At 42.0% G+C, this 24903-nt stretch overlaps 5 protein-coding genes across 13 annotated transcripts; 1 reads left to right on the top strand and 4 right to left on the bottom strand.

Moving 5' to 3' along the window:
* Positions 1–2130: 2130 nt before the first annotated feature.
* Positions 2131–2741, bottom strand: LOC135629002 (14 kDa proline-rich protein DC2.15-like). The gene has a single exon (XM_065136080.1). The coding sequence runs from the start codon at positions 2706–2708 to the stop codon at positions 2307–2309; it is 402 nt and encodes a 133-aa protein (XP_064992152.1). The 5' UTR covers positions 2709–2741; the 3' UTR covers positions 2131–2306.
* Positions 2742–4706: 1965 nt separating this feature from the next.
* On the top strand, positions 4707–6210 carry LOC135629000 (L-lactate dehydrogenase A-like). Its single transcript, XM_065136077.1, has 2 exons — positions 4707–5496; positions 5614–6210. Exons 1-2 carry the CDS (start codon positions 4891–4893, stop codon positions 6058–6060), a joined length of 1053 nt encoding a protein of 350 aa, XP_064992149.1. The 5' UTR covers positions 4707–4890; the 3' UTR covers positions 6061–6210.
* A 70-nt stretch (positions 6211–6280) lies between these two features.
* LOC135629001 (vesicle-associated protein 1-1-like) lies at positions 6281–10823 on the bottom strand. 2 transcript variants are annotated; one of them, XM_065136078.1, is made up of 7 exons: positions 10635–10822; positions 10418–10488; positions 10227–10308; positions 10007–10122; positions 9761–9898; positions 7237–7314; positions 6281–6596 (listed from the first exon to the last, which is right to left on the bottom strand). In XM_065136078.1, exons 1-7 carry the CDS (start codon positions 10684–10686, stop codon positions 6489–6491), a joined length of 645 nt encoding a protein of 214 aa, XP_064992150.1. In that variant the 5' UTR covers positions 10687–10822; the 3' UTR covers positions 6281–6488. The 2 variants fall into 2 exon arrangements, with proteins under 2 accessions (XP_064992150.1, XP_064992151.1); XM_065136079.1 differs by lacking the exons at positions 6281–6596; positions 7237–7314 and adding an exon at positions 9508–9585 and having other exon boundaries at positions 10635–10823.
* A 969-nt stretch (positions 10824–11792) lies between these two features.
* On the bottom strand, positions 11793–16756 carry LOC135584584 (uncharacterized). Of its 6 annotated transcripts, none has more exons than XM_065136073.1 (7): positions 16563–16756; positions 15481–15541; positions 15248–15394; positions 14885–14973; positions 12984–14801; positions 12658–12781; positions 11793–12576 (listed from the first exon to the last, which is right to left on the bottom strand). In XM_065136073.1, the coding sequence occupies exons 3-7, from the start codon at positions 15357–15359 to the stop codon at positions 11921–11923; spliced, it is 2799 nt and encodes a 932-aa protein (XP_064992145.1). In that variant the 5' UTR covers positions 15360–15394; positions 15481–15541; positions 16563–16756; the 3' UTR covers positions 11793–11920. The 6 variants fall into 6 exon arrangements, with proteins under 6 accessions (XP_064992145.1, XP_064992144.1, XP_064992140.1 ...); XM_065136072.1 differs by having other exon boundaries at positions 12658–12799; positions 12984–14798; positions 16563–16755; XM_065136068.1 differs by having other exon boundaries at positions 12658–12799; positions 16563–16755.
* Positions 16757–19710: 2954 nt separating this feature from the next.
* Positions 19711–24344, bottom strand: LOC103992780 (bifunctional TH2 protein, mitochondrial). 3 transcript variants are annotated; one of them, XM_065135265.1, is made up of 7 exons: positions 23887–24344; positions 23621–23729; positions 22457–22747; positions 21902–22313; positions 21492–21761; positions 20122–20689; positions 19711–20032 (listed from the first exon to the last, which is right to left on the bottom strand). In XM_065135265.1, the coding sequence occupies exons 1-6, from the start codon at positions 24066–24068 to the stop codon at positions 20277–20279; spliced, it is 1677 nt and encodes a 558-aa protein (XP_064991337.1). In that variant the 5' UTR covers positions 24069–24344; the 3' UTR covers positions 19711–20032; positions 20122–20276. The 3 variants fall into 3 exon arrangements, with proteins under 3 accessions (XP_064991337.1, XP_009410902.2, XP_018676629.2); XM_009412627.3 differs by having other exon boundaries at positions 20122–20692; positions 23887–24343; XM_018821084.2 differs by lacking the exon at positions 21492–21761 and having other exon boundaries at positions 20122–20692.
* Between the last annotated feature and the right edge of the window lie 559 nt (positions 24345–24903).

Raw genomic sequence — 24903 nt, forward strand, 5'->3', positions numbered from 1 at the left:
ATATCCTTCAAGGAATCTCTTTAGCTTATCGTAAGGATGATATCATCATGAGACTCCTCATAGCCTCTCTCTATCACCTCTCATATGTCTTATGATCTAAGCAAAACATTAAAGTTGCATGTTATTAGTCATTTTTGATTTAACTCTGATGCGACTTTGATGAGGAAAAGAAAAGATAAAAATAGAGAGAGTTAAAGAGGAAGAATTAGGGATGAAACAAGAGGCAAAACTAAATTTTTTTATTTTTGATAGATAAGTCTTTACACTTTTCTTTTTTTCATTTTTTTTCCAGGTTAAAACTTATCTATTTATAGGGTCATAGATAAGAGTTGCTTAAAGCTACATTCATATATTTTTATTATATGTAATCCATCTAATTTACTAGTAGCTTATTATTTTCATAATCTTATTTATAATGATTTTTATCATAGTATAACATCTTAATTCTCACTAAATTCTAGAGGTTATAATTGTTTTCACCCATGTGATTATAAAAAAAATTAATCTTTTTTAATAAAATTTAATTCTCTTAACCGATATGACATACCGAATTCCGAAAATTATGAGTGCAATGATTTACATATCTTGGCACATTATTTCATGATTCATCTCTCTTATTTCATGCCTCTTTTGACATCATACCTTGGCCTAGTGGTTAATTAGACTTGGCTGAGTTGCCGATTGTTAAGTCTGATCGATCATGTTGGGTTACAAGAATTGTAAGTGCATAGAACTACAAATTAGTCTTAAATACTCATGTACAGACAAGTGAATATATAGAATAAACTGGGCTCTGGATCAACCCTTTACCTTCACAGGGTTGATCGAACCATGTGTTGTTGGACTCATCCATTCATAAGAACATTAGTTAGCATGACACATATTTACTCAACGGATCTGTAATTCTTAGGCTTAAATTAAGGATAATATACTCTCATTAAATCTTTATAACTTTGTTCTAATGTGGAATTAAACCGATGAGTTATAGTAGTTATATAGTTTGACAGAGACTCTTAGATGAGGGCAAAATAACTGTGAATTCGATTACTATGTTGATGCTCATGTTCTGCATTTGGCTTCGGAGTTATCCTAATTCAACACATGTTTTACGATCCATTTCCTAGCTTGCCTGCCTCTTCTTCTGGATCCAATCGTAAGTTGATTATTTGTCAGGCATAGAGTAATAGTTCGTCAGCAAAGTTGTAATGATCTGCAGTGGTTGATCTCTCCTAAACTCCCGTGATACATACCATCTGCCATCTCCTTGGATTTAACACCTTTTGAATTCATTCTCCACTTACATTAGACTCAATTATTGCATCGCATGTATCATAAAGAATTGAGAGTTACGTACGTTAGCTAGCAAGATGGGCACACGTGAACCTGCATGCATGTGTCTCCTTGGACAAAAGCATGCAATCGAGTGTCGCATGTGTCCAAGCCGAACGAAGAATCAGGAGAAACTTATAAGACAACCAGACGACCATTACAAGAAACTTCAAATCATGATTGTGAGTTAGGAGCTTTCTTCGACGATATTTAGGTTGTAAACTTTGAGCCTCAACAGTTCGAACGTGAGATGTGTTATGACCTTCTTCTTCCTTATTGTGGATTGGAATTCATTTTTGATCATCTATCATGGTGAGAAGATTCGAACTTGAATCCGATGTCCAAACTTATTTGATGCCTCAAAGTAGAACTGTCACAACCCTGATGTGGGACTAATTTGCTTAAGCTGGAGTTATAGTAGTACTCATCAAACTCTTATAAATCAATTTTAATTTTGTTCACTTTCGATGTGATGTGAGATTAATTGGGGGTGCTAGAAAATTTCTGTAAAATATTCTGGGATCCAATAAAAAGCAATATGATGATTAAGGCGACTTGGAGGATTTAAAAGTGAGTAAGAGCTTAATTAGCACATGACACCTTTTGCAATGATTTTTCATAATGATAAGATATCTGAGTTAGTGTAATGATGATGATGATGTGTGGTTAGACATCTTATCAAATTCTAAGTATTGATTATCTTTTTCTAAATAAAATTAAAAGAAATTTTTATTACATGGATTGATTGATACATTTATCATATAAATGTTCGATCATTTAAAATTGCACTTGATAATGTAATTAAAAAAGAAGCTACATTTTCTTTATTTTGTGAGGAGGACAACCAAATTTCATTACAACACACTAATGAACAACAAGCAGATCCTTATTTGCTTCGGAAGTGGAAAGGCTTCAGAAGATAGAGCGAAGAACAACACCCATAACAATGAGGAAAATGAAGTGACGATGGACTCCTCTCAAGCACACTTGAAACCGGTGGGGCTCTGCTTGCCGCAGTAGTTGAGGAGCAAGCTGAGGTTGATCGGGAGGTTGAGATGGATGCCCAGCACATTAGCCTTGATGGCGGTGCAGAGGCACACTGCAGCCTCGAGGTCGACGAGCCCGTCGATGAGGGAGCAGCAGGGCTCCTTGGGTGGCTTGGCCACCTTGGCGTGGATCAGGCCATCGAGGACGTTGGCGCACCCGCCGAGCTTAAGAGCGTCCACGGGGCAAGCGCCGGAGGCAGGAGAAGGCGTGGGTGGCTTCTTGGAGGGTGAAGGTGGGCATGGGGCGCCTGCGGAGACCATGGCGAAGAAGAGGAGGTTGAGAGAGAGAAGGAGAGCTGCGGCGGAGGAGGATAACACAGCCTCGGAAGCCATTCTCTCCAAGCGAGGTTGGTGGATATGGGAGATAGAATCGGAGAATGATGCTTAGGGTTTTATAGGAAGGAGGAAGGGAACCATTTCAGCTCTCATGTGCATGGGGGTGGGACCCAATTCTCGTCTGGCACATGCATGAGGGCTGGCGGATTTTGTATCCATTAGATCAGTGGCTGTGAATCCGAACCATATTTTATTGCTGCCCTTCAGACGCATGGCTCTTAATTATGGGCTGTGGCAACTGTTAGAAACAGTTCTAATAAGATTCAAACACAAATATATTGCTATAAATACATTATGTACCTCAATATTTAGATCAAAGGAAGTGACGTCAGAGATAAGTAGAGCGGATAGAAAAGCTCCTCGAGTTCTATATGAGATGATGAGAACTCCGACGACAGAAAGTTAGAGAAATTAGACCTCAAGTTTGATCTTGATGGCGCTAAAATCGACCCTTGAGTAGCTAACAAAATAAGTCTTCAGCGACCGAAGAGCTCTATTACTGTCAGCAAAGAAACGTGGCTGATGAGGGTAATTCAGCTTATATCAGCTGCACCAGACCCATGTCTCTGTTGATTTGATAAGGCACCTGATCAACGTGGACCGAAACGCCTACCAAGACGCATTAACGCAGGTTCCATCCCTCATGCCACGCCAACGATAATGTCGGATGCTACCAGAAGTACGGTCTTGCTCCCTGCGGCCTAGCACATCAGGCAACGGTAATTCTCAGTATAAAAACCCTCGCGCTCCGAGGAGAAAGAAGAAAGAAAAAAGGGAGAGGCAAGGAGGAGAAGAGAAAAGGAGGAGGAGGAGGAGACACAGGGAACTTAGCCAAAGAAATCCCCCATGACTATCCACTAACTTGATCGTCGGAGGGGTCGGGTCGAGCTCCCCGACCCGACTTTTGTGCAGGTGCGAAAGCGAAGGTCGTCCACTAAAGGCGCAGGCGGGGGTTCTCTCCCGATGAAAACGGTGACCTCGTCCCGATCGAGCCAACGCAATCAGCTGTCTCGGCGGTCTCGGGAAACGTCCTAGGGAGATCCTCTGTCATCCGAACCCGAATTAAACCGCGACGATCCCGAGACCACAAATTGAAGTTGTTTACACCAACAGTGGCTACTACTGAAGACCAGCGTTTCTTACACTTCGAGACACGCTGTGATGGGGAACGAAAGGAAAGCATGTGTGGAGTTCACCCGTGAACTCCTGCCGACATCGATCCACTGTTACTGTTTTAGCTGTAGTTGTGTGCTTTCAAGAATGAACTACTAAGCTGGCTGGCAAGAAGGGGTTTTGGTTCCTCGACGCGTCTATCTGTTTAATCCGTCCACTGCACGCTGCATCTGCCTTAATTATTCCCTATTACTATATTGGTTAGATTAATTGATATAAATTTTAACCATTAAGTATAAGATTCTGAGTTCGATTCTCATCTTAATCGTCTATTCCTTAGCCCCAAAGAAAAAGATACTATGCATTCAATTAGCATTGATTTATGTGCTAACTATGAATAATCTCTATACCTTCGAGTGATCGATTAAGTGGATCTAAGCAGTGTTTTCCCCCCCTAAATATGCTCAATGCTCCATTGGATTGATCCACGTGCCGTTTAGTACTGGCCGTCGATTGGCCTTAGAGAGAGAGAGAGAGAGAGAGGGGGGGGGAGCACTCTGTCTGCTTTGTGTCGCAAGAAACGAGTTTATTGGTTGCCATATGAAGAAGACGACGGGAAAACCAGAGACCGCAACGCCAATAGATTTCGGACCTTGGACGGTCAACCATTCCATCTGACCTTCCTGCTGGCTGCCTCAACCCACTCACGTCGTCTCAGCTTATTTTGGGTGTCGTCGGCATCCACAGAAGCACGAAACAGAACCAATGGCACGAGACCTCGTGGAGAGCTCAGATATGTGTCTGGCCCTTTCGACAGCTTTCTCTGACTTGCCAGTACCTCATTGGTTTATTTTCAGCTTTGGCAGGTCTCTCTATTGGAGTCCAATGGCATGAAACTTTTGGGAACTTTCATGGATATGTCCCTTATTCGAAAGGCACGGTTTCGATCTCATGGCTGCTTCGTCCCCAAAATCACTTCGTTTCCCTCTCTGCCTATAAAGTGGGCTTCGCAGGAGCCAAGGCAGATCACCGATCTCTTGTATCTATCCGTTCACAGTCTGAGAAGATGAAGAAGGTGTCGTCTCTGACCGAGCTCGGCTTCGCTGATGATGTCCACCGGGCTCTGTTCCGCCCGATCCAACAGGCGGCACCGCCCTCCCCGACGAAGCGCCACACGAAGATCTCCGTGATCGGCGCCGGGAACGTCGGCATGGCCATCGCGCAGACGATCCTGACGCAGGATCTGACGGACGTGCTGGCGCTGGTGGACGCCAAGCCCGACAAGCTCCGGGGGGAGATGCTGGATCTGCAGCACGCCGCCGCCTTCCTCCCCCGCACCCGGATCCTGGCGTCGCCGGACTACGCGGTGACGGTCGACTCCGACCTCTGCATCATCACGGCGGGCGCCCGGCAGATCCCCGGGGAGACGCGCCTCAACCTCCTCCAGCGCAACCTGTCCCTGTTCAAGGAGATCGTGCCGCCGCTCGCCCGGTACTCCCCGGGGGCGCTTTTGCTGGTGGTGTCGAATCCGGTGGACGTGTTGACGTACATCGCGTGGAAGCTGTCCGGCTTCCCTCCCAATCGGGTGATCGGATCCGGCACCAATCTCGATTCCTCGCGCTTCAGGTTCCTGCTCGCCGACCACCTCGAGGTCAACGCTCAAGATGTCCAGGTTCGTGATTAGGATCCATCTCTACTGTTCCGGTGAACCAAGAAACAGCTGCCGAATCTACCGGTAAGGCTTAGATCTCTTATGCTCGTACCTCAAATCTCTGTTATGTTTTGGCAGGCATACATGGTGGGGGAGCACGGAGACAGCTCTGTGGCGCTGTGGTCGAGCATAAGCGTGGGGGGAGTGCCAATACTGAGCCAATTCACGAAGGATGTGGCGGCAATCGAGCAAGGAGTGCTGGAGCGGATCAGGAAGGCGGTGGTGGACAGCGCGTACGAGGTCATCCGCCTCAAAGGCTACACGTCCTGGGCCATCGGCTACTCGGTGGCGAGCCTCGCCCGATCCCTTCTCCGCGACCAACACCGAATCCACCCGGTTTCTCTGCTCGCCAAGGGATTCTACGGCATTCCCGACGACCGCGAGGTGTTCCTTAGCCTTCCGGCGCAGCTCGGCCGCAGCGGCATTCTCAGCGTAGCCAACATCCAACTCACCGACGAGGAGGCAGGCCGCCTTCAGCGATCCGCCGAGGCTCTCTGGGACCTGCAACAAAAGCTTGACCTCTGATCTGTGTTGCGGTCACGCTGCCGCCGAGGTACTTCACTGGGTTTACATTGATCTTTGCACGTCTGTTTCGAGGTATGCATCACAGGAGACAAGTATGGGACGATAATGTTTCCACTTTTTATGATCTTTAGTGGTATTGTATTTTGTTTAGATTATTGTCTTTGATTCTTCACAGTGGCAATGACACAACTTTCAGCTTAAAACACTCGACTCGAGTACATATTTCAAAGGCTTCAAATAAACACTCGACAATACAACACGGACTCGGAGACTATAAAATCACTCGAGTACACGAAAATAACCAGAAAACATATCAACCTTTAATGAGTGTGTTACAAAATCTACAAAGAGGTAAAATAGTCGACTCGAAAACTCTCTCTCTCTCTCTCTTCGACGAGTTGGCTCGAAGCAACGACCCCAAGAAAAAATTATTTCTTCACGAGATAGCCCACGAGGACAGCCAGAAGAGCAATTAGCACCAGAGACATGAAGGAGAATCCTCCTCGCCGTCTGCCAATTTCTCGCCTCATAAGCTCCTGCGATATGAATATGAAACCATTAGATACTTCGGGGGAAGAAAAAGAAGACATCAAGTTGCATGCCGTGTAGTAGCTCAGACTGATACCCAATTGTTTACACATTGTTAAACAAGAAATATGCCATCAGATATCTATCGAAATAAAACAAATGTCATCAAATGTATACTGCTATAACAAGTGTTACAATACAAGGTCATAGACTAAATATGAATATTTAATTTAGAAAGTTAGTGGCACAACAAATGTTAGGCATATTCAGTGAAGCACTCCGAGTGGCTTATGTGCCAAAATGAAGTTGAACCCAAGGTTAGTGAAAACAATGAAAAGACTATGATTGTCAAAAGATTGTTCAGTGATCAATCAGCAGCCTGACAGTTTTGTGGATAAGCATTAAAGGCATAGAGGAGCTAAAATAGTGTTCAACAAAGGATTAAACCAAAACTACAATAGTTTTCAACATGTAGTTGAACATTAGCTTCAATGGAAATCAAGAAAGGCAAATGCATAACACTATGACGAGAACAAGATAAGTCCATTGATCCATTCCTAATGTTAGGGTGCAATATATCCAAGGTGAGAAAGCAGAATCCAGTTGAAGTAGTCCAAATAATGACATAAGTCACAACAAGATTCTTACCACTTCCTGGCGAAGCTTACTGTTCTGTTGCAAAGCAGAATTCTTCTCCGCGGTCAACCTTGATATCAAAGCCATAGCCTGGAATTGAAATTGAAAAGACAAAAAAAAGATAATGCTTTCACAATTTTATACAACCAAGAAGCTGACTTTACAGTACGGAATGCATCCATCTACTGACACAATAAAATGCATCAAACAATTATGGGTCATTCAGCTGGTTTCTGACGTAACCTTGCAGACAGAAGTAAACTAAGGGCGTAAGAGATGATAACAGTGAACAGAATTTTGTTGTCTCTAGCAAGAGCCAACCTAAGTTAGTTTAACTGCAGCCGAAGATGCTACAATGACATTCTGTTGTATAACTGCAGTAGAAAACTGAGGAGAAAAGTAGTACACAGAAGAGGATAACATACTAGAAAGAGCCAGATTAACACAAGCTTTCTTCAGTACAAACTGACAATTTGACATGCCTCTTAATATGTACACAAATAAACCTACAATTAGAACCAATTACAGATCTGATTATATGATTGATGTCCAGATTTAAGAAACAACAAAAAGACCTGCTGTGATAAGAGTTTTAGCAGGCTCTAGGTGGTATATGCTAAAGAAAGCAACCAAAGGAACAAGAGTCCTAGGTTTGGGGCTGAAACTAGAGAAAAGAGAATGAGGATATACTATGGGTAAAGATAAAAGAGAGAATTGATGATGAAGAGGGTGGTGACAAATAAAAAATATATATAATGCAAATTTTTTTACTGTAGATGGTCACTGTTCAACACAACGTCAGTAACAAATGAACTTAGCCTTAATCCCAGCTAAAGGAGGATTTACATCCTTGAAGACACCAAAAATTGACATAGAAACATCAAAATGTGTTTTTAATCAAGCAACTCTGCATATGCCAAAAATACAAGGTTTGGTCCTTCTATATATGGAAAAATAAGTGATTACAAACATACTTCAAAATGCCTGAAATTTTTTGAAAGAACACCATGAGGACACTGACTAGTTTATTATTGCACCTAATTTTAGACAAATCTAAAACCAAATTACTTTAGAACTGAAATTTGCATTATTTTATTGATTTTATTAAATATTTAATTTGTTCTCCTTGTCCCAAATAGGATCATAGTTAAAACCAACCATTTGGCTAAGCACTCTAGATTGTCATAGATTCTAAACTTTATTCTCGCTCCTATAATGTGTTATGGACTATTTTCAAAAAGTTATTAACAGTCACTTTCGGTCTTCAAGAGATTAAAAAAAGCCACTTCCAGCCACCACTTACGAAGCTCGAAGCTTCCTTTAATTTCATACCATCACAGTTTTATGGTTCTGATAGCTACAAAATCCAAGTCTATCAGTTGTCAATCCCACACTTGATGCTATCTTATGCTTCTAACCTACATGTGTGTTATTTCAGCAGTAGTTGATTTCATGTATCATCACTTGGGATCACTAAACTCATTTAGGACAATTATAGGGTTGTCTTAATCGAATCACACTAATCAAATCTGTTAACATCATTATGAGGTCAACTATGGTTAACTCATTTAATAACACACCCATGAAAATCTGACAATTTTCTGATCAATTGTTAAATGTATGTTCAACCTCTGAAGTGCGACAAAATCCCTAAACAATGCAAACTAATTAAGAGTAGAAGCCATGAAGATTGGAAGTCTAGATGGTGTGTGAAAAGTATACCTTCTGGTAGCAATTTAAGCACATCCAACCAAAGAAAAACTTCCAATATTCTGATCAATGCAGAAAATAGTTGAATGTGACAACATTCTATGAATGGAAGGCTGTCTCAGAGTTGGAGATTTCAGAGAACTCATAGAAACACACGTGCATGTGAGCATGCACACACACACATACACATATGTATATATATATATATATATATATATATATATATATATATATATATATATATATATATATATATATCCTGATAATAGCATCAATGGTTTTTAGTTAAACTAAGTCCACATGCTAAAAGGAGCAATTCCCGATATAGCAAGTTTATATGCATGTGGCTTGTAGAAAGGAAATGCCACATGTATTTAAGCTTCCATGGAATGACAGGAAGATGAACAAAACGGGAAGGAGATACAAATACTAGAAACTAAAGAAAAACGAGCAACTCATTTTCAAACAGAAAGAAAAAGAGGGAAATTTTGCAGGCTGCAAGTTACGCTGAAGTTTGTCAGCACTTATGATTTCCTAGTTCTAGAGGATTCAACAGCTGATGGGAATTTTCAGATAAATTGTGATCAATTAAAGCATTAAATCCTCGACACTAACCTTTTCTTCGGGCTCTTTTTGTTGTTGCCCTGATGCCTACTCAGATGCGAGTAATCAAGTTAATAAACCCCTTCGATCCCTTCCAGGGACCCTAATCAAGTTAATAAACCCCTTCGATCCCTTCCAGGGACCCCACTCCCCCCCCCCCCCCCCCCCCCCCCAAAAAAAAAAAAAACTCAACTGTAGCATATTCTCTTAAAATCATGCTAACCTTGTCCGAACTGAAGGGGTCAGGTGAAGTGCCTCCGTCCTCAGATTGCTCATAAACATTAGAAGGTGGCTGAGGTGACGAAACATACGCAACTTGTATCTTGACCTCATCCACTGTTTTGCCTGGCTCCTTTGAGAACTGAAAAATATAGCAAAAAAGGTAGATAGTTAGCATCTACATCGAGCAGAGAAGACCACAATTCGTCGTTTGTATGGAACCAATACGAGAAAGATTAAGAGGCGGCACCATCTCTTGGGTTATGTCGTTCAAAGTAGTGGTGGAGCTCGTGGCAATACTCTGAAGCAGAAATTTATCCTTGCACTGCATATCTGAAGGAGCCTCCCGCTGCGCTTGCATCGTAACTGGATCAAAATCAGAAATCGAATCACCTAACAGAAAGGAAAAATGGAAATTTTCTTCCCGAGAAAGAAAGGAGATTTAGCAAAACTGGACGAGAACAAAGTACCAACGACATCGCATGTGGATCGAGGCAAAATGATCCCAACATTGGGCCGAACACAGTACTTCCTCGGATTCGTCGTCTTGACCTAAACCAAGAAGAGAAATAAAACATCTACTAAATATGAGCTCTTTCCTCAATTCCTGCCGGATCCAATCAAAACTTCAAGAGAAACACGAAATTCACACGGTCAACACCTTGAAAGCGAGAAAGTCCTCCGTCTTGTTCGATAGCTGCAGCGAGCAGGAGATCTGCTTATTCAATTCGACTTCCCGAATCGCAGAAACCGCCCGGAAAACGAATAAAACACCACAATTTCATCATCAAACGGAAACCCTCGGGCGGCAGATATCAAAATAGGCGTGGGGAAGAAGCAATCGAAACGAACGGAGGGGAGGAAAAGGGGAAACTTACAAGGGAATTTGAGCTCGAGGGGCTCGACGTCCAGGAGATCGCCGGAACCCATCACGGGATCGATGGATCGATCGACGCCCTTGGCTTCGTCGCCCGCAGGTAGATAGAAAGAGAGAGAGAGACACACACAGACACAGAAGAATCGCCAAATCCCTTACTCGGGACGGGAGGAGGGAATTGCATTCGTAAGTCCAACTTTATACGGACGGGGTTGACGGGAGGGAAACGGGGAAACGCATCCAGAAAATTCCCACCGGAAAATGTCAATGCACAAACAACAGAAAGAATAGAAAACCCTTATAATATTTTTTTATGTTAATATTTGATTTATTATATATCATTAGTACTACAGTTGGGTATTATTCGAGCTTCCATAACTGAAGTGGCACTTTTGTTTCGTTTGATCTGATCACTGTGAAGCATAAAGAGTTCTCGGATTTGTGCGAGAGAATCGGGAATGAGAACGGTTTGCACATACCGTCGGTGAGGTGGTGGGGAGGCCAATCGATTCCCGGCCCAATTTAGAGATGGGCCAGATGGGGCCTGCATTCGTCTGGGCCTCAGCAATTACAATTTCCTGTTCCACCGAGAGATGATGAGCGATGTTAGAACTGCCATGCCCTGTGCAGCCACAGCAACACAACGAATCGAAAGCAGGAAGCTCGGCAGAAAGCCAGATGGTGCCAGCTTTTTGCTGCTGCATCGTGGGGTCACACTGCAATAACAAGGCCAACTTGGCCAGCATCAACAGAGGTCCTTTTGAACGCTTCTTCCATGACGCCGAGATGCTCTCTACTGCTTCGCATGCCCCCACGCACCATAAATAATGAGCCATCAGTGACTGTGGTACGGTGGGGTTCCGGGAATCCCAGCTTTTGTTCCTTTTAACCTCCGGATCGAATCCCCAAGATGATAATGCTATTTTACTTGCCATGAAGTGATAACTCGTAAATGGGACGCAACCCCACCGCAGTAGCTTGTCCTTCTTCTCCCAGGACTCCCACTTTTGTCAGATCGACCTCGCTGCAGTTGTTGTTTTCCTCGCTGCAAACGAGACGGCTGCTGTCTTGCATTGAAGTCCGTCGACAGCCGCAGACTCGGATTCAGATGAACTTTGTTTCCGGGAACTGATCGCCAATCAGAACGTACAATAAGACAGTCAAAAAGGTGTTTTTGCTTTGAACGGGTGAAGTCTGTGAAGTGAATAGAAGAATGTCTACTGATATTAAACAATCGACGCACATTAGAACTTAATGTTGTGAGCAATGGGATAAATCTTAGCTCGATCAGTGGTGAGATAATTCTGAGAGTGTCTCTTCCACCAACTCCTCCAACAGCTTCCCACCAATTTCCTTGCTGAATTCGCACACCTCCAACCAGCTCGATTCGGCCCATTGCCTACCCGCCACCTCCTTCCTCACCAACCTCTCCACCGCTGCGCTGGCGGATTCCGTTGGTACACGCTTCTCACTCGACAACGCATTCCTCACCAACGCCCACACTTGGTCGGCCGCGGAACCCCCCACTTTGTCATTCTTCCGAGCATCATGGCGCGGTCCGTTCCACGGATACGCAGCGCGTAGTGCGGCTTGGCTGAGATCGAGCAGTGCTGCGTTCACGGCGTCGAAGAGGAGCCTGCGGCCTGATCGCCTCTCCCTGCACTTCCCTTCCTCCTCGTCCACGTGCAGATACTCGTACAGTAACAACGGATTCAAAGGGCTGTCGATCGAATGCCATCCGCCGAACATCACGCTCTCCCTGCTGTCCATTCCAGCAGATGCCATCAGCTCGTGGACAAAGACAAGTTGCTCATGTTCTCTCTCCGCCTCGGAGAACATCATGCGGGAGTTGAAGTGCTTTGCCGATGCTGCATCCGAGCAGGAGGTGCTCCGTGACAAGGAACGAACGACCGACTCGATGGGTGGAGATCGAGAGAGCGCCTCTGAAGAGATAGGTGAAGGACAAAGTGGTTACTCGAGAGAATCTGTCAATGTACGGGTAGGAGAAGGTAGATGACACTTACGTGGGCGTTCAGCCATGTTGTTTCCGGGTGACTGAGACAAACCATCTGCTAATGGTGCTTCGAAGACTGGAATTTGGCTGTACCGATCTTGATTCTGAGTGAGGGTTCCATGTATCGCAGGTTTCTGGAGAGAATGAGCAGCCTGCAGATTATGTACAAACCAATTCCACGAGTGAAAGGAAAGGATTAATCTTATCTAATCTTCAAGCTTAAGCTGTTTAAATAGAATGAGAAGAGATGATCAATTCGTGGCTACTGATTCCCACATTGTAAGCAATACAGCAGTGTAGAACTACGAAGTAAGGAAGAGGCAAATGTGTTGTTACCTCGAGAGATGGTGTCACCTTTGTAGATCCTTGAGGCATTTTATCAGGGCTACCTAGCTTGGGCTGCGAGAGATCATCATCGACGGACCGTGACAAATCATCATTTGTTTTACCACCTAGATCGGAACTGATGGATCGTAGTCTATCGTCAGACACTGGGGGAGATCGGGCAGGCTTCTCTCCGAATGGTTTCTTGCTTCTGGAGAAGAAAAAACCAGAGACCTTATCCCTGAAAGATGACCTCCCACGTGACTTGGGAACCTCTGTCTGATCAATGGGTTTGCCGAACGAGGAACTTGTGATGTCCGTATTCGACTCATCAAATTCACAAGCTGAAGAAGAATTTGGGGCAGACTTTGATCTCGATAAGTTCCTGCAGGAACTGTCCACAGGATGTTCATCCTTTGTTGTTCCAGATGTACACTCGAATGCAGCGGGCACTTTCGGATCATCTTCTCCGGTAAATAACTTGCTATCAAGAAGCGAAATCTCCTCTTTGCTTCCTTCCTTCTTTAATTCGGGAATGGAAAGCATCTCTCCTAAGGTGCTTAAGGTCCTCTGTAATTGGAATCGATCTTGACTATTTTCATTCGATGCGACAGAAGCCCACCTCTCCGACATCCGTTTCTTAGCTTCTGTAATAACTGATGATTCAGGAGAATGAGATGCTCGAGTAAGAGATGAGGCTGAGAAAGGACTACCAATCTTATTGGTGCAATCCCAAGAATAGTCCGTCGCCGGGGTTGCAATCTCAGAGCCGCTTAGACAGCCAACCTCATCTTCCATGAACTCACTTGCCGACCTATGGGATGAGCTCTCGTCCCCGATATATCCATTTGACAGTACCGATGACAACAAGGCTTCGTCCCTGTTGCTACTCAGGCTTTCCCGCATCTGACGAGTGATCTCCTTGGCTACTTCTCTAGAGCCTACCAATTCATCGGTCACCAGAGCTCCGCTAGAAACTCCCCCATCCGTGAATCTGGTGTTTGTGTCGTCAAACTTTCCAGGGCTAGGCTTTAAGACGACTATCCTCGTTGGTTGAGATTTATGAAGGTTTGGCTCGGAGAAACCAGAGCTCCAATGGTGCTTATTAGCTCTTCCTACACTTTCACCAGAATCTGCAAGCAACTCTCGCCCCATGCTTCTGTCACTTCTTTCCTCCATGGCAGTCGAAGGTTTCAGCACAGTTATACGTGTTCTCTGCGGAGAAGGAAGAGAGATGCTCTGGAGATCAAAGAGACGTTGTTTCGTGAACAGCGAGTTTGGCTCATCCAGAAATTGAAGAAATAGATCTCTATTTGAATTCAGAACCTCAACTGCATCTTGGAACTCCTTCGAATCAAGAAGCTTTTCGTCAGTGGCCAAGCGTTTTGCTTCGGTGAACTTCTGCCGAACAAGGTCCATCCTCTTCTGATACGAGTTCTCATCATGCCTTGCCTTCACCGGAGATTGATCTTTGACCCAAACATTCTTTGATGGTTGTTGCTGTATCTCATAAACATCTCTGTAATCCTTCTTTTCATGAGCGAAAGATCGACTCTCATACGCCATGGAATGGTCAACAAAGTCATCTTTCAGGTGTCGAAGTTCTCCCGTTGAACTATCACGCAAACCGCCCTTGCTTCTGATTTTTCTACTGGTTGCGACTGATCGCTGCACCGGGAAGGATTCAAGCCCCATTAATCTTGCAACAACACTCGGTGGCTTCTGTCTCGGCTCTGCATCGCCCTGCATCTCCTGGGATAATAGCATCTTAATCGGGGTTCGGCCTGAGTTCTTGTTCGAGGAACCACTCCTCAGTTCATTTACTATCTGCTGCGAAACACAAATCAGACTGAAGAATCACAAAAAAAAATATTTCTTGAATTCGTCTGAATAGATTTCCCGAGAATGCTTACTTGTTTGTCCTGCGTCTCGGCTACAGCAGGATATATTGGCTTCTTTACCGCATCAGAACAATTCCTACCGCCTGCAGATCCAAGAGCAGCTGGAATATGGAATAGGTATACTAGATCAGCATCATCAAAGAACAAATCAAATATTTGATGAGCTCGATTCGTAAGCAATCATCAAGGAAAGGAAATAGTTCAGAGGAACAAAATCTGCAACAAAAGAGCGCAGAAGCATGATATGATGGCACCAACACCTGAAAGAATCGAGCACACCGATGGTTGTTTGGATATGTTGATGGGATGACCAAGAACAACCGAACAAGCTAGAAAAGAAATTATTGTTTAGGATGAAGAAGCAAGAAAAATTACCATCCATGTGTGGTTTCTCGGTGAGAAGTTTGGTTTTGGTCATGCCGGCAGTCAAGTCAAATAAGCCAATCATCCTACCCATACAACCTGGAAGAGAATCCGGCAGATCCATCTCTTTCCTGCTCCGGAAATCATTCAACGAGTAGCCTGAGAAGGAAACAGGGATGACATAATTACGGTCTTCAAACTATCCTCATCATAGAGCTAAAATCCAAGAACTTAAGATCACCAACCAAGGCCGAGGCCACAGAGAACAACATCATATCACAGGCGTGAGAAAGACTCCTCTCCGGACTATGAGAAGGAAGCAAGAATCAGCATAAATGGAAGGGGTAGAGATGGCAGCAGGCATTCAACGCCAATGCAGCATTATACAGCAAAGATTTTGCATTTATGACCGAAGATTCCATCATTGAATCGCGAGTACAACACCATAAAGGAAAAAAAACCTCGAATTTTAACTCGAAAAATGAGCACCACAACTTTGCAAGCAGATTCCCTTAAAAGCTGTCTCCGGATACAGAGTTCAAGAAAAAGCAGAAGGTGGGAGCAGACTAGCAATAGATGCCATGTTCGATCTATGGAACCAAAAATCGAAAGAAAAGGAAGCAAACATAAAGTCGAGCGGTAAATGCGAAAAAAAAGTAGACGTGAAGCAAAGAGAAGAGCACATGGTGGAAGGAAACAAAAACAAAAAGAACACATCAAGAAGAGGGAGGAAAGAACACTACACATGTTGGATCTTCACAGTAAAAGGTCGCATTTCCTGAGAAAGAAAAAGGGGGAAGAAGTCACTTCAGCAAAGTCATTGTGGATGGAACCTTAATTGCAGGAGAATTTCCAGTGGAGAACAGAAGAAGCTGACCCCAGATTGGCTTGAGCGCTAAAAAAAGGCTCCGATCTTTAGACGAAACCAAACCATGGCAGGCGTATTAGGTGGAAATCAAAGCAAAAAAGAATCATCAGAAATCCAATTCGTTCCACAAGGCACATCAATCAATCAATCAATCAATCAATCAATCAACCAAACTATTACGGAACAGTGGCGACGCAAAGGACACGAGGAGATTCACAAAAAAAAACTCCAACATTGAGCTGAGGAAACAAAATCCAACGCCAAAATCCACCTCGGAGAGCTGCACTCCACCACAGACCGCGATCAACCGAGCTCCAAGGATCGAGATCGGGGTCCGAAAGGGATGGAAGAGTGCGAAAAAGCGAGTACGGAGTACATCAGCGGAATCCAACCCGAGAAAAGGGAGAATAAAGATGGGGAAAAGGTTAAGTGAGCTGATCTCAGAGGCCCACGACTAACCACACTACCGTCCTCCTCCTTCGTCGTAAGCTCCGGCCTTGCTCTGTCCCGCCGGACGCCCGACCCCGACGTTTGCGCCTCCTTCCCACCGCCTCGCTGTGCTCGCACGACTTCGCTTGTACCACGGTTCCCAGTACCACTCTCAACCGCTGTGTAGCCAGAGAAAGACGTGTCTGTGTGAGAGAGGCTGCGAGGAATACCGATGCGAGGGCAAATTAATTATTATTTTTGGATTTATACTCTGGTCTCGATTGAGACCGGTGCACAGTAAACTAATAATATACATATATATAATATATGTAATTATTCAGTAACATAAGGATATATATATATGTATATATATATATATATATGTATATGTATATGTATATATATATATATGTATATATATATATATATATATATATATATACTTTTGTTCTTTTCCATCACACGTAATGATATGAGATCTGGTTATTTACCTAAATTCATGCATGTATGATTGGTATATATTTGGCAATATACATGTATATTAAATGGTGGTATACACATCAATGCAAGTCTTTGTGATAATTGGGGTTAAAAGCTCCAGAGAGCGATGTATTTGCAGAATAAAGGATTAGTGATTTGAACGGAAGTGTAATTGCATGCATTTATATGTGTGTGCGGAAAACATTACGTTGAATGAACAACAATGGCATGTATGGGAGAGGGGGTTTGAATTCTCGATCTGAGGTTTGATGTATTCGTTGGTTTTTTCTCCTAGTAAGTGTTTGTTCTAAATGGTTTAATGCACATTTTAATTAAAGCTTAAAATAGCAAATGGGGCTTATTCGAGAAATCTTTTTTGGAAAATAATAAATTATCATATGCAATTAGTCTTTTTTTTTTTTGTGTGTGATATGATTTAAGTAGTCATGCAGGCCAAATGTGCTATAATTGTTGAAGAGAATAGAAGAATAGAAGATAAGAAGAATTATTGAAGAAGCTTTAGCTTGAATACATTAACATGTCTCTTTCTATTTATACAGATTAGGAGAGAGAATTTTACTCGACAGAATAAAAAAAATTTCTCAATAAATTTAATGACTTGTTATGAAGATATGGAATTACTTGTTTTGCTTGGTTGGTAAAGATGATGATAAGGTATTGAGAAACTTGGTAAAATTCATGCATAACCACTTCCTCATTTACTATATGCACACACAAAAATAAAAACACTGTATACCCATCAATCTATGTTACTAATGTTATACGATTAATCTGCATCATATTTGATACTAACTCAATTCAAAAATTCATATTCATTAGGTTATGTATCAAATCTATTATATATTGTTAGATTCTTTTTTTAATTTTTATTATATATTTTTATAATTCTAAAAAATATTTATTAAAAATTGAGGATTTATCAGACCTATTTATTAAAAGTTAAGGATTTAAAACATCTTAAACGGGTGATATACCCAACTGAACTACGAAACATTGAACATTGAAAACATCAACTAATATTTCTTACACCTTAAATATTGATTTGATGATAATATAATAGATCCATTTATGAAACCTCGTTTGATATATTTCGGTCTTATAGTGATGGTTCGAAATCTTATCCAATAAAATTTTAGAGATATCAGTTAATTTAGTGGATAAAATTTTAATAATATATCGTAAAATCCTCGATACAAATATTATCCTGTGGAAGGGAATATATATATATATATATATATATATATATATATATATATATATATATATATATATATATATATATATATATATGATAGCGATGGTGTAGATTTGATTGGATCATTTATATAACTTTAACCACTGTGTTTGTGATCGAATCGTACATTGAAATTGTGATTATAAGCAGACGAGGTGAGTGAGATTTCATCACCAACATTAGGTAAATCCAACGAAGAGAGGAATCGAAAGGCTTTCATCTGTACTTGCTTCTCGGTCTAACTCTGAGATCTAACACGGTGAAGGCAGTCAGCATGGGAAACACAGGGCGTAATCACGAGGAAAGCAAGTGTTGGGTCTCAAGTATTTTTTTTTTTGGGTAGGGACAGTAACACGTGAAGAGTTCTTGAAGCTGCACGGAGCACTGATTCATCACACGCGAAAGATTCAAGTAATTAACTATCTGTTGTCCTGCTTCAATCTACATGATGAGAGTTGGGGCCTTCTGCTGCAGGAGTAGCTGTTGGAGCGAGGAGCGAGGTTGACGACGACGACGACGGAATCTTGATTCCGGTCCACTTGATTAGCTGTTGATGAGAGAATGATTGCTGTAGCAGCCTTACCAGCCGCCAGATATTGTACTAATTAATGTAGAGCTGAAGGTGTACAGCCGTACTTATAGCTGCATTATACTCCACCGTGAATTCATTTCACTAATAAGACAGCTTTAATGATTGGCCAACCTCTCTCTCTCTCTTCCTATGGGTCGATCGATTGCAGAGAAGAAAAACTTATGTTACTCACGACCGCGACAGCATCAGAAACTGATGATAATGGAAGAACGATATGATTTACGCCTCCCTTCTTAAGTGACTAGCGTTTTCGTTATGGGAAACTTATCGAATGCTCTATCGTAGATAAAAGACCTTCAAACCAAAAACAAAATGATTATGGTTCGTCAGCATACTATCACCCCCGGTGAGCTGACTCTGGTGTCTCGAGCGCTTGCAAGAAGATAGGCACCTTACAATCACATCATAAGGTATATTTTTTATACTTAGTATCATAATTTTTATACTTACTTTTTTTTATTAAAATTTATTTAAATTTTAACATAAAATAAATATCTCATTTGTCCTAACATAAAAATAATAATAACATGTGACACCTACATCTATCGATATGAAAGTGATAACACGTGATAAAAAGATAATTTTAATATTTCTTTTATTTCTAACATAAAAGATGTTAAAATTATTTTTTATCGATAACATTATTAAAAATAAAAAATAAAAAATTATTTTTTTACTCATCATTTTTAATATGATGTCTCATGTTATGTTTTTCATCAATTCAACATTAATCCTTGATGATGTGATAAGATCACGTAGACAACCTTTCACACGTGTCTCTGAGTACATGAGTGAGTCGTATTATTTAGTCGGATTCACGTGTCGTAGCATCGAGTAAAATAGTGCCTGACTGAACCTCCAAGTATGATCATCAGAATTTACAGAAAAGAATTACAGGTACACTGAGACTTGCAACAGTTGCTGCAGCTAAAGGACTCAAATATAGGCATCTCCAACGTCTTTCAGTCTTTACAACGGAGAGAGGCTTTACACGAATCTTATGATGTATCCGCAAATCTTAAGCAGGCGGCACACTCTCAGATCGAATACCCTATTCTAAAATCATGTCTTGAAACATTATTCTTTTGACCCAAAAATTATGGAGAAAAGAATACATGCACAAACTGAAACTTGACCGTCATCCCTCTGTCAGATCTAAAATGACACAAATGCCTGCGAATTATGGAAAACAAAAGCCTTGCATCATTAACTAATTATGTAAATGATGGAACAAGAAATATATTAGGAGGGATTTCAAGTACCTGAGCCTGCAGCAACTCCGCTTTGGATCGAGCAACCGGAAGGGGAAATAGGAAGGAGTATTCACCTGCGGCTCTAGAAAACTAGCCATGCATTGATGTAATGCGCATTCACAAAGAAAAGCAACAAGAAACAAGAGGAGCCATCTGCAAAAAACTTATGCTCCGAAAAGAAAAGCATGTATCTCTGTCCAGCTTGATGCTGTGTAGAGAACCCCGGACAACCCATTCCAGACAAGGGAGTCCTCCGATGGAACCTCCCTTTGTTTCCTTATCAAACCTGGATACAGCGGAACAAAGGATACACCAAATTGCTCCCCAACTCTCCTCAAGCTTATGCTCGATCCAATCACAATACCGACATCTGCTTCCAGCAAGCACAGCAAATCACCCACCGAATCCCCAATGTAGACAGACAAATGTTTCTTTTCGCTGCTAAGGTTAGCTAAGATGCTTCTGAATGTCTTAACCTTGTCCATGGGAGACTCCATTGTTCTGACAATTTCACCTGTTGAAACCGATTCCTCGTAGTCGAATTCATTCGAGTGTATGCTCAAATCATCTGTACAACCTACTGAACAAACCAAGGATAGCTTCAGATGGCTAGCTTTGCCACAGCATCATGGAGCAAAAATAATCATCAGTGAAAGCTTTTTGCAGCAGAGCAACCTCGTACAAAATGATTAGCTCAATCACACAGTCAATTTCAGATGACTTTGCCACAGCATCATGGAGAAAAATTACCATTATAGCATTATCATCACCTAACACCCTTGAGTTCAATCATGTCGACAATTTGTCACTGGTAAAAGTCCTAGAGGGATCACCAAGGAATTTTCATGCTACAGTTTTCTAATCATTGAGGAGGGGAGAGTAACCCTATAAAATGTTCCATGTTTCTGAAAATCCTTTGCTTGACTCGTCTGAAACTACAAGTCTCAAACAATATAAACTATAGCTAAAGCATAAGGTGATCATAGTCGGGGGTCATAATTACAACCTATATGCCAGAAGCCATAGCGCACACAAAGAGACACTTAAGCCCACAGAAAAGATACAATATATAGTATATTTTTACAAATTTTGATACAGTCTATTAAAAAAGGTTAGGCGAAGATTTTAACTCCTTCGTTAGGAAAGAATTAAGAAAAAAAACAGATAAACTGATCATAAACAGCACCGAAATTAAGAATTTAGTCAATCTATGATCCTTACAAAAAACATGAAAGATAATAATTATTAAACTATAAAGTTGTGACATTCACATTACTTCTTATCTGAAAGCATTAAATCAAGGACAAAAAAGATCAAGAAGCAAATTTTAACAAGTGGTTCACAGAAATCACAAGGGAAACACAAGGAAAAGAATTTACCCGAGGAAAAGGCTGATCTTATGAGGTCTGCACACCAACAGTATGATAGTATATGGCAATCTACATTCAGTTTTTCTTTTATCTTTATAACCTTCTGGAAAAATTCTCTACAGCCATCCTGGAGAACCAAACGCTCCCCGGCCTTTTTTATGTCTTCTAGATGTATTCCCTTTAGCAACCCTGACTCAATAACCCTACAATTTGTTCGTTTTTCAAAATTGGAGAGCTGCTCAAGGTTTTTGCATAGGCTTTCATAATCAAATGCCTTTGCTGCATGTGAACAAGTAATTAAAGCTATGTAAGAATTAGCATCTGTAACTTCTTTAAATATTATCTCCATTCAAAATATTTGGAGTTATCTAATCATCTTCACAACTGAAATTGCTGTTAAAAGCAAAATCTCGTGATACCTTGTTCTGATGGAAGTAAGCTTTCTATGCATTGCTCATGCTCCTCGGTATATTGCCTAGAGAGAGCATCCCAGGAGTTCCTCATGTCTGATGGTAACCTTTGAGCACTCAGATTATCAGTCCCACTCTGACCAGCCTTGAATGCGCTTAAAATTGCGATCTCTGCTAATATAGCAGAGGAATCGAGCACAGTGCATGTCAAGTCAAAATCAGAAAAAATAGCCAGGTGATTATCCGCCTCATGCAGTTTTGTGAATGGCACCACCACCGGTTGGACAATTGGCTGAGCATTGTAAAATTCAATTTCAAGTTCCATCGCTCGGTGGTAAAGCTTTTCTATGATTTCTAGCTCCTCACCAGTCAACGAAACACTCAGTTTGTCCAGCAACTCTTCTATTTGTGAAGCATGTGCCTGAATAATAGAAAGAAGAGAAGAAAAAGAAACAACTACAAAAAGAAATCCAACTTGTACATGCTCGAAGTAACACCGTTGAAGGTATTTAAAAAGAGATGAAAAGGACAAAGATATTTCAATTGCTTTAAATATGAAGATACCTCAAAACTTGCAGAGGAATAAGTGTCCACCCACTTCTTGTAAGGATGACCATTTCCCTCATATTGCATATGAAACTGAAGCTCTTTGCCCAAAAATGCATAAAGCCTGATGCATGGGGTCATCGCACCAACTGTATAGGCAGCAACTTTCGTCTTCTCAAAGGGAGTGACTATCTTTCCAGCACCTTTCCCTCCTTCAATTTTACCATCAGCTGTTGCAAGCAGGAACTCAGTGTACTTCAGTGTTGCAGGATTGGGAATTATCTCTTTGGTGGGATCAATTCCCCATTCCTGCATAACTTGTTCTCTTAGACAACTGTGTAAATATAAGGGATTCACATGACAAATTAATAAAATGCACTTCACAAAAATAACAGAGAGAACGGGAAAGATAATCTGCAACAGAACAAATTTAACATCCACTTTTGCTCAAGAGAAAAATCATCCGTAATTGGCTACATGGATCTCTTTTTCAACTTTAAGTGAAGCAGTTAAAGCACAAGAAAATAAAAAAAATAGGTATCGAGCCAAGTGTAAATCTTAGGTGAGTGAAATTGTTAACCACTAAGAGCATTTTCAAACAGCTAAGCAAAATTCGACTCAAAAGCATATATCTATCTTCAAACATAACCCTTAAATGTATAAATAAAAAACTATGGAATGTAAATCAACCATTGGAAATCAAATGAATGGTTGAAAGAAGGTGACAAATACCACCAGCCTACATTGTAGCATATTTAACTAGTAACAGTATGCATCTTGTGGTAGAACAGGAAGGAACCTTTGGTACAATTGCACACATTAAACTGATATTCCTGAGAGACAAGCGAATGACAACAATTAAAATTCAATAAAAGGTTTTATAACCCAAAAGCATAGTATCCAATTCCATCTGATCAGTTTTGTTGGTCCTGTTTGGTAGAATCTATCATTAGCAGTGATGTTATATATATGTCAACAATTGACATATAAGAGTATATCTAAAAATGAATTATGTATTTTGAGCAGAAATTGTTTCATAGAGAAAGATACACCGAAACTGAAAGAACCAACAATGTACCTAAAAAGCTATGTAGAAATCAAATAAAGAAGATCTACTGCCAAAAGGGATAATATGGGTCGAGAACTAAACGAAATCAAGAGCAACAATGTCCGAGATCTTACCTGAACTACAGAATCGTAGACTTTAAGTTTATCAAGAACGGCTTTCCTCAGCTCATTGATTGCTGCCTTGGCATCGTCATCATCGGAACATTCTTCGGCCATCTCATAGCTAAAAGGTCACCAAGAAACACAAACAAGAATCCTTTACGCATGACTCTAAAAAGCATTCGACCATATGAGCAGCGAGAAAGCTGGAAGCTAGTGATTCAAGAAATGCGGCATCGATCAAGATTTCAAGAACAAACTCCAAGAGGGGTGCGACTCACGCGTGAGAAAACGCCCTGAGGAAGAACACATCCTGGGCAATGAAATTGCGGAAGGTGTCCATGTCCAGCTTCCCTGCCGCCAGGCACACCATGAACGGAGTATACGACGCAAAGACGGACTCCTTCTTGGAGCCGATCCAGAACCTCCTGGCCGCGGAGCCCTCACCCGCGGCAGTTGCCATGGTAGCACCGGCGAAGGGGGCGACCGATCCACCACGCAGCACCTCACGAAGGACGATCTCCGGGGCGGGCCTCTCAGATCCGGCAGGGCGACCGACGGAACCGCCCGAGCGAAACAGATATCCGGTCGATTCCGCCTCTGGGTGCAGATTCGGGAGCGGATCGAGGGCGAGCGCGAGAGCGGGAAGGGGATCGGGTTACGGTGGAGGAAGAGAGGAGAGAGGGATGGCATCAAGGGCGAGGAGCAAGGCGGGGGGGGGGCTGATCTGGTTTGGGGAGGAGGAGGGGGGTCGGTATTTATAGGCGGGGAAGAGCCGGCGACCGGCGCGCTGTATCGAGAGTCAAGAAGTCTGAGACTCTCATCATCTGTGCGGGGGTCGAGTGTTGAGCCGCAGAAGATGTACCTAATCAATCGATCACAGCCGTCCGATTCATCAGTCGAACCGGTGATGGGCGTTCAAGATTACGTGCAGGGCGTATAGCGAGGATACGACATGGTTGATTCCGTGGAACGTCGGATTCGTGTTGTCAACCCATGGTTGTGATGCACGTAGCCAACGTTGGCGCAACGAGATATATTTGCATGGGCCATGCAGGATGTGTGGGGTCGTCATATGACACGTAAGGTAATGAAATGTTGTACGCCAGCCTACCACCTTGTACTTAAAGAATGGCTTTCAAGAAAACAATCAACAAAATTGTATGTAAATGGTCAAGACTGAGACGTTTTGTCAACTGCCCAAACGAGAAGCTCGTGTATTTTGATTTTGAGAAATTAATCCAAATAATACAAATCAGTGAAAAAAGGGTATACAAAGTGCTCGATTTCGAATTCGG

The sequence above is a fragment of the Musa acuminata genome, chromosome BXJ3-1 (assembly GCF_036884655.1).
Source record: "Musa acuminata AAA Group cultivar baxijiao chromosome BXJ3-1, Cavendish_Baxijiao_AAA, whole genome shotgun sequence".
Classification (NCBI taxonomy): domain Eukaryota; kingdom Viridiplantae; phylum Streptophyta; class Magnoliopsida; order Zingiberales; family Musaceae; genus Musa; species Musa acuminata.

Bases quoted from the DNA above. Each gene is read 5' to 3' on its own strand.
- LOC135629002 (XM_065136080.1), bottom strand. From the start codon at position 2,708: ATGGCTTCCGAGGCTGTGTTATCCTCCTCCGCCGCAGCTCTCCTTCTC.
- LOC135629000 (XM_065136077.1), top strand. From the start codon at position 4,891: ATGAAGAAGGTGTCGTCTCTGACCGAGCTCGGCTTCGCTGATGATGTC. The intron at 5,497-5,613 runs GTTCGTGATTAG...ATGTTTTGGCAG, and splicing joins TCAACGCTCAAGATGTCCAG to GCATACATGGTGGGGGAGCA.
- LOC135629001 (XM_065136078.1), bottom strand. From the start codon at position 10,686: ATGGGTTCCGGCGATCTCCTGGACGTCGAGCCCCTCGAGCTCAAATTC. The intron at 10,489-10,634 runs GTAAGTTTCCCC...CGATTCGGGAAG, and splicing joins CCTCGAGCTCAAATTCCCTT to TCGAATTGAATAAGCAGATC. The intron at 10,309-10,417 runs GTGTTGACCGTG...TTCTTGGTTTAG, and splicing joins AGGACTTTCTCGCTTTCAAG to GTCAAGACGACGAATCCGAG.
- LOC135584584 (XM_065136070.1), bottom strand. From the start codon at position 15,359: ATGGATCTGCCGGATTCTCTTCCAGGTTGTATGGGTAGGATGATTGGC. The intron at 14,802-14,884 runs GTAAGCATTCTC...TGTGTTTCGCAG, and splicing joins CCGAGACGCAGGACAAACAA to CAGATAGTAAATGAACTGAG. The intron at 12,577-12,657 runs GTAAGTGTCATC...CTATCTCTTCAG, and splicing joins CAACATGGCTGAACGCCCAC to AGGCGCTCTCTCGATCTCCA.
- LOC103992780 (XM_009412627.3), bottom strand. From the start codon at position 24,068: ATGGCAACTGCCGCGGGTGAGGGCTCCGCGGCCAGGAGGTTCTGGATC. The intron at 23,730-23,886 runs GTGAGTCGCACC...GTGACCTTTTAG, and splicing joins CTCAGGGCGTTTTCTCACGC to CTATGAGATGGCCGAAGAAT. The intron at 22,748-23,620 runs GTAAGATCTCGG...CAAGTTATGCAG, and splicing joins TCTACGATTCTGTAGTTCAG to GAATGGGGAATTGATCCCAC.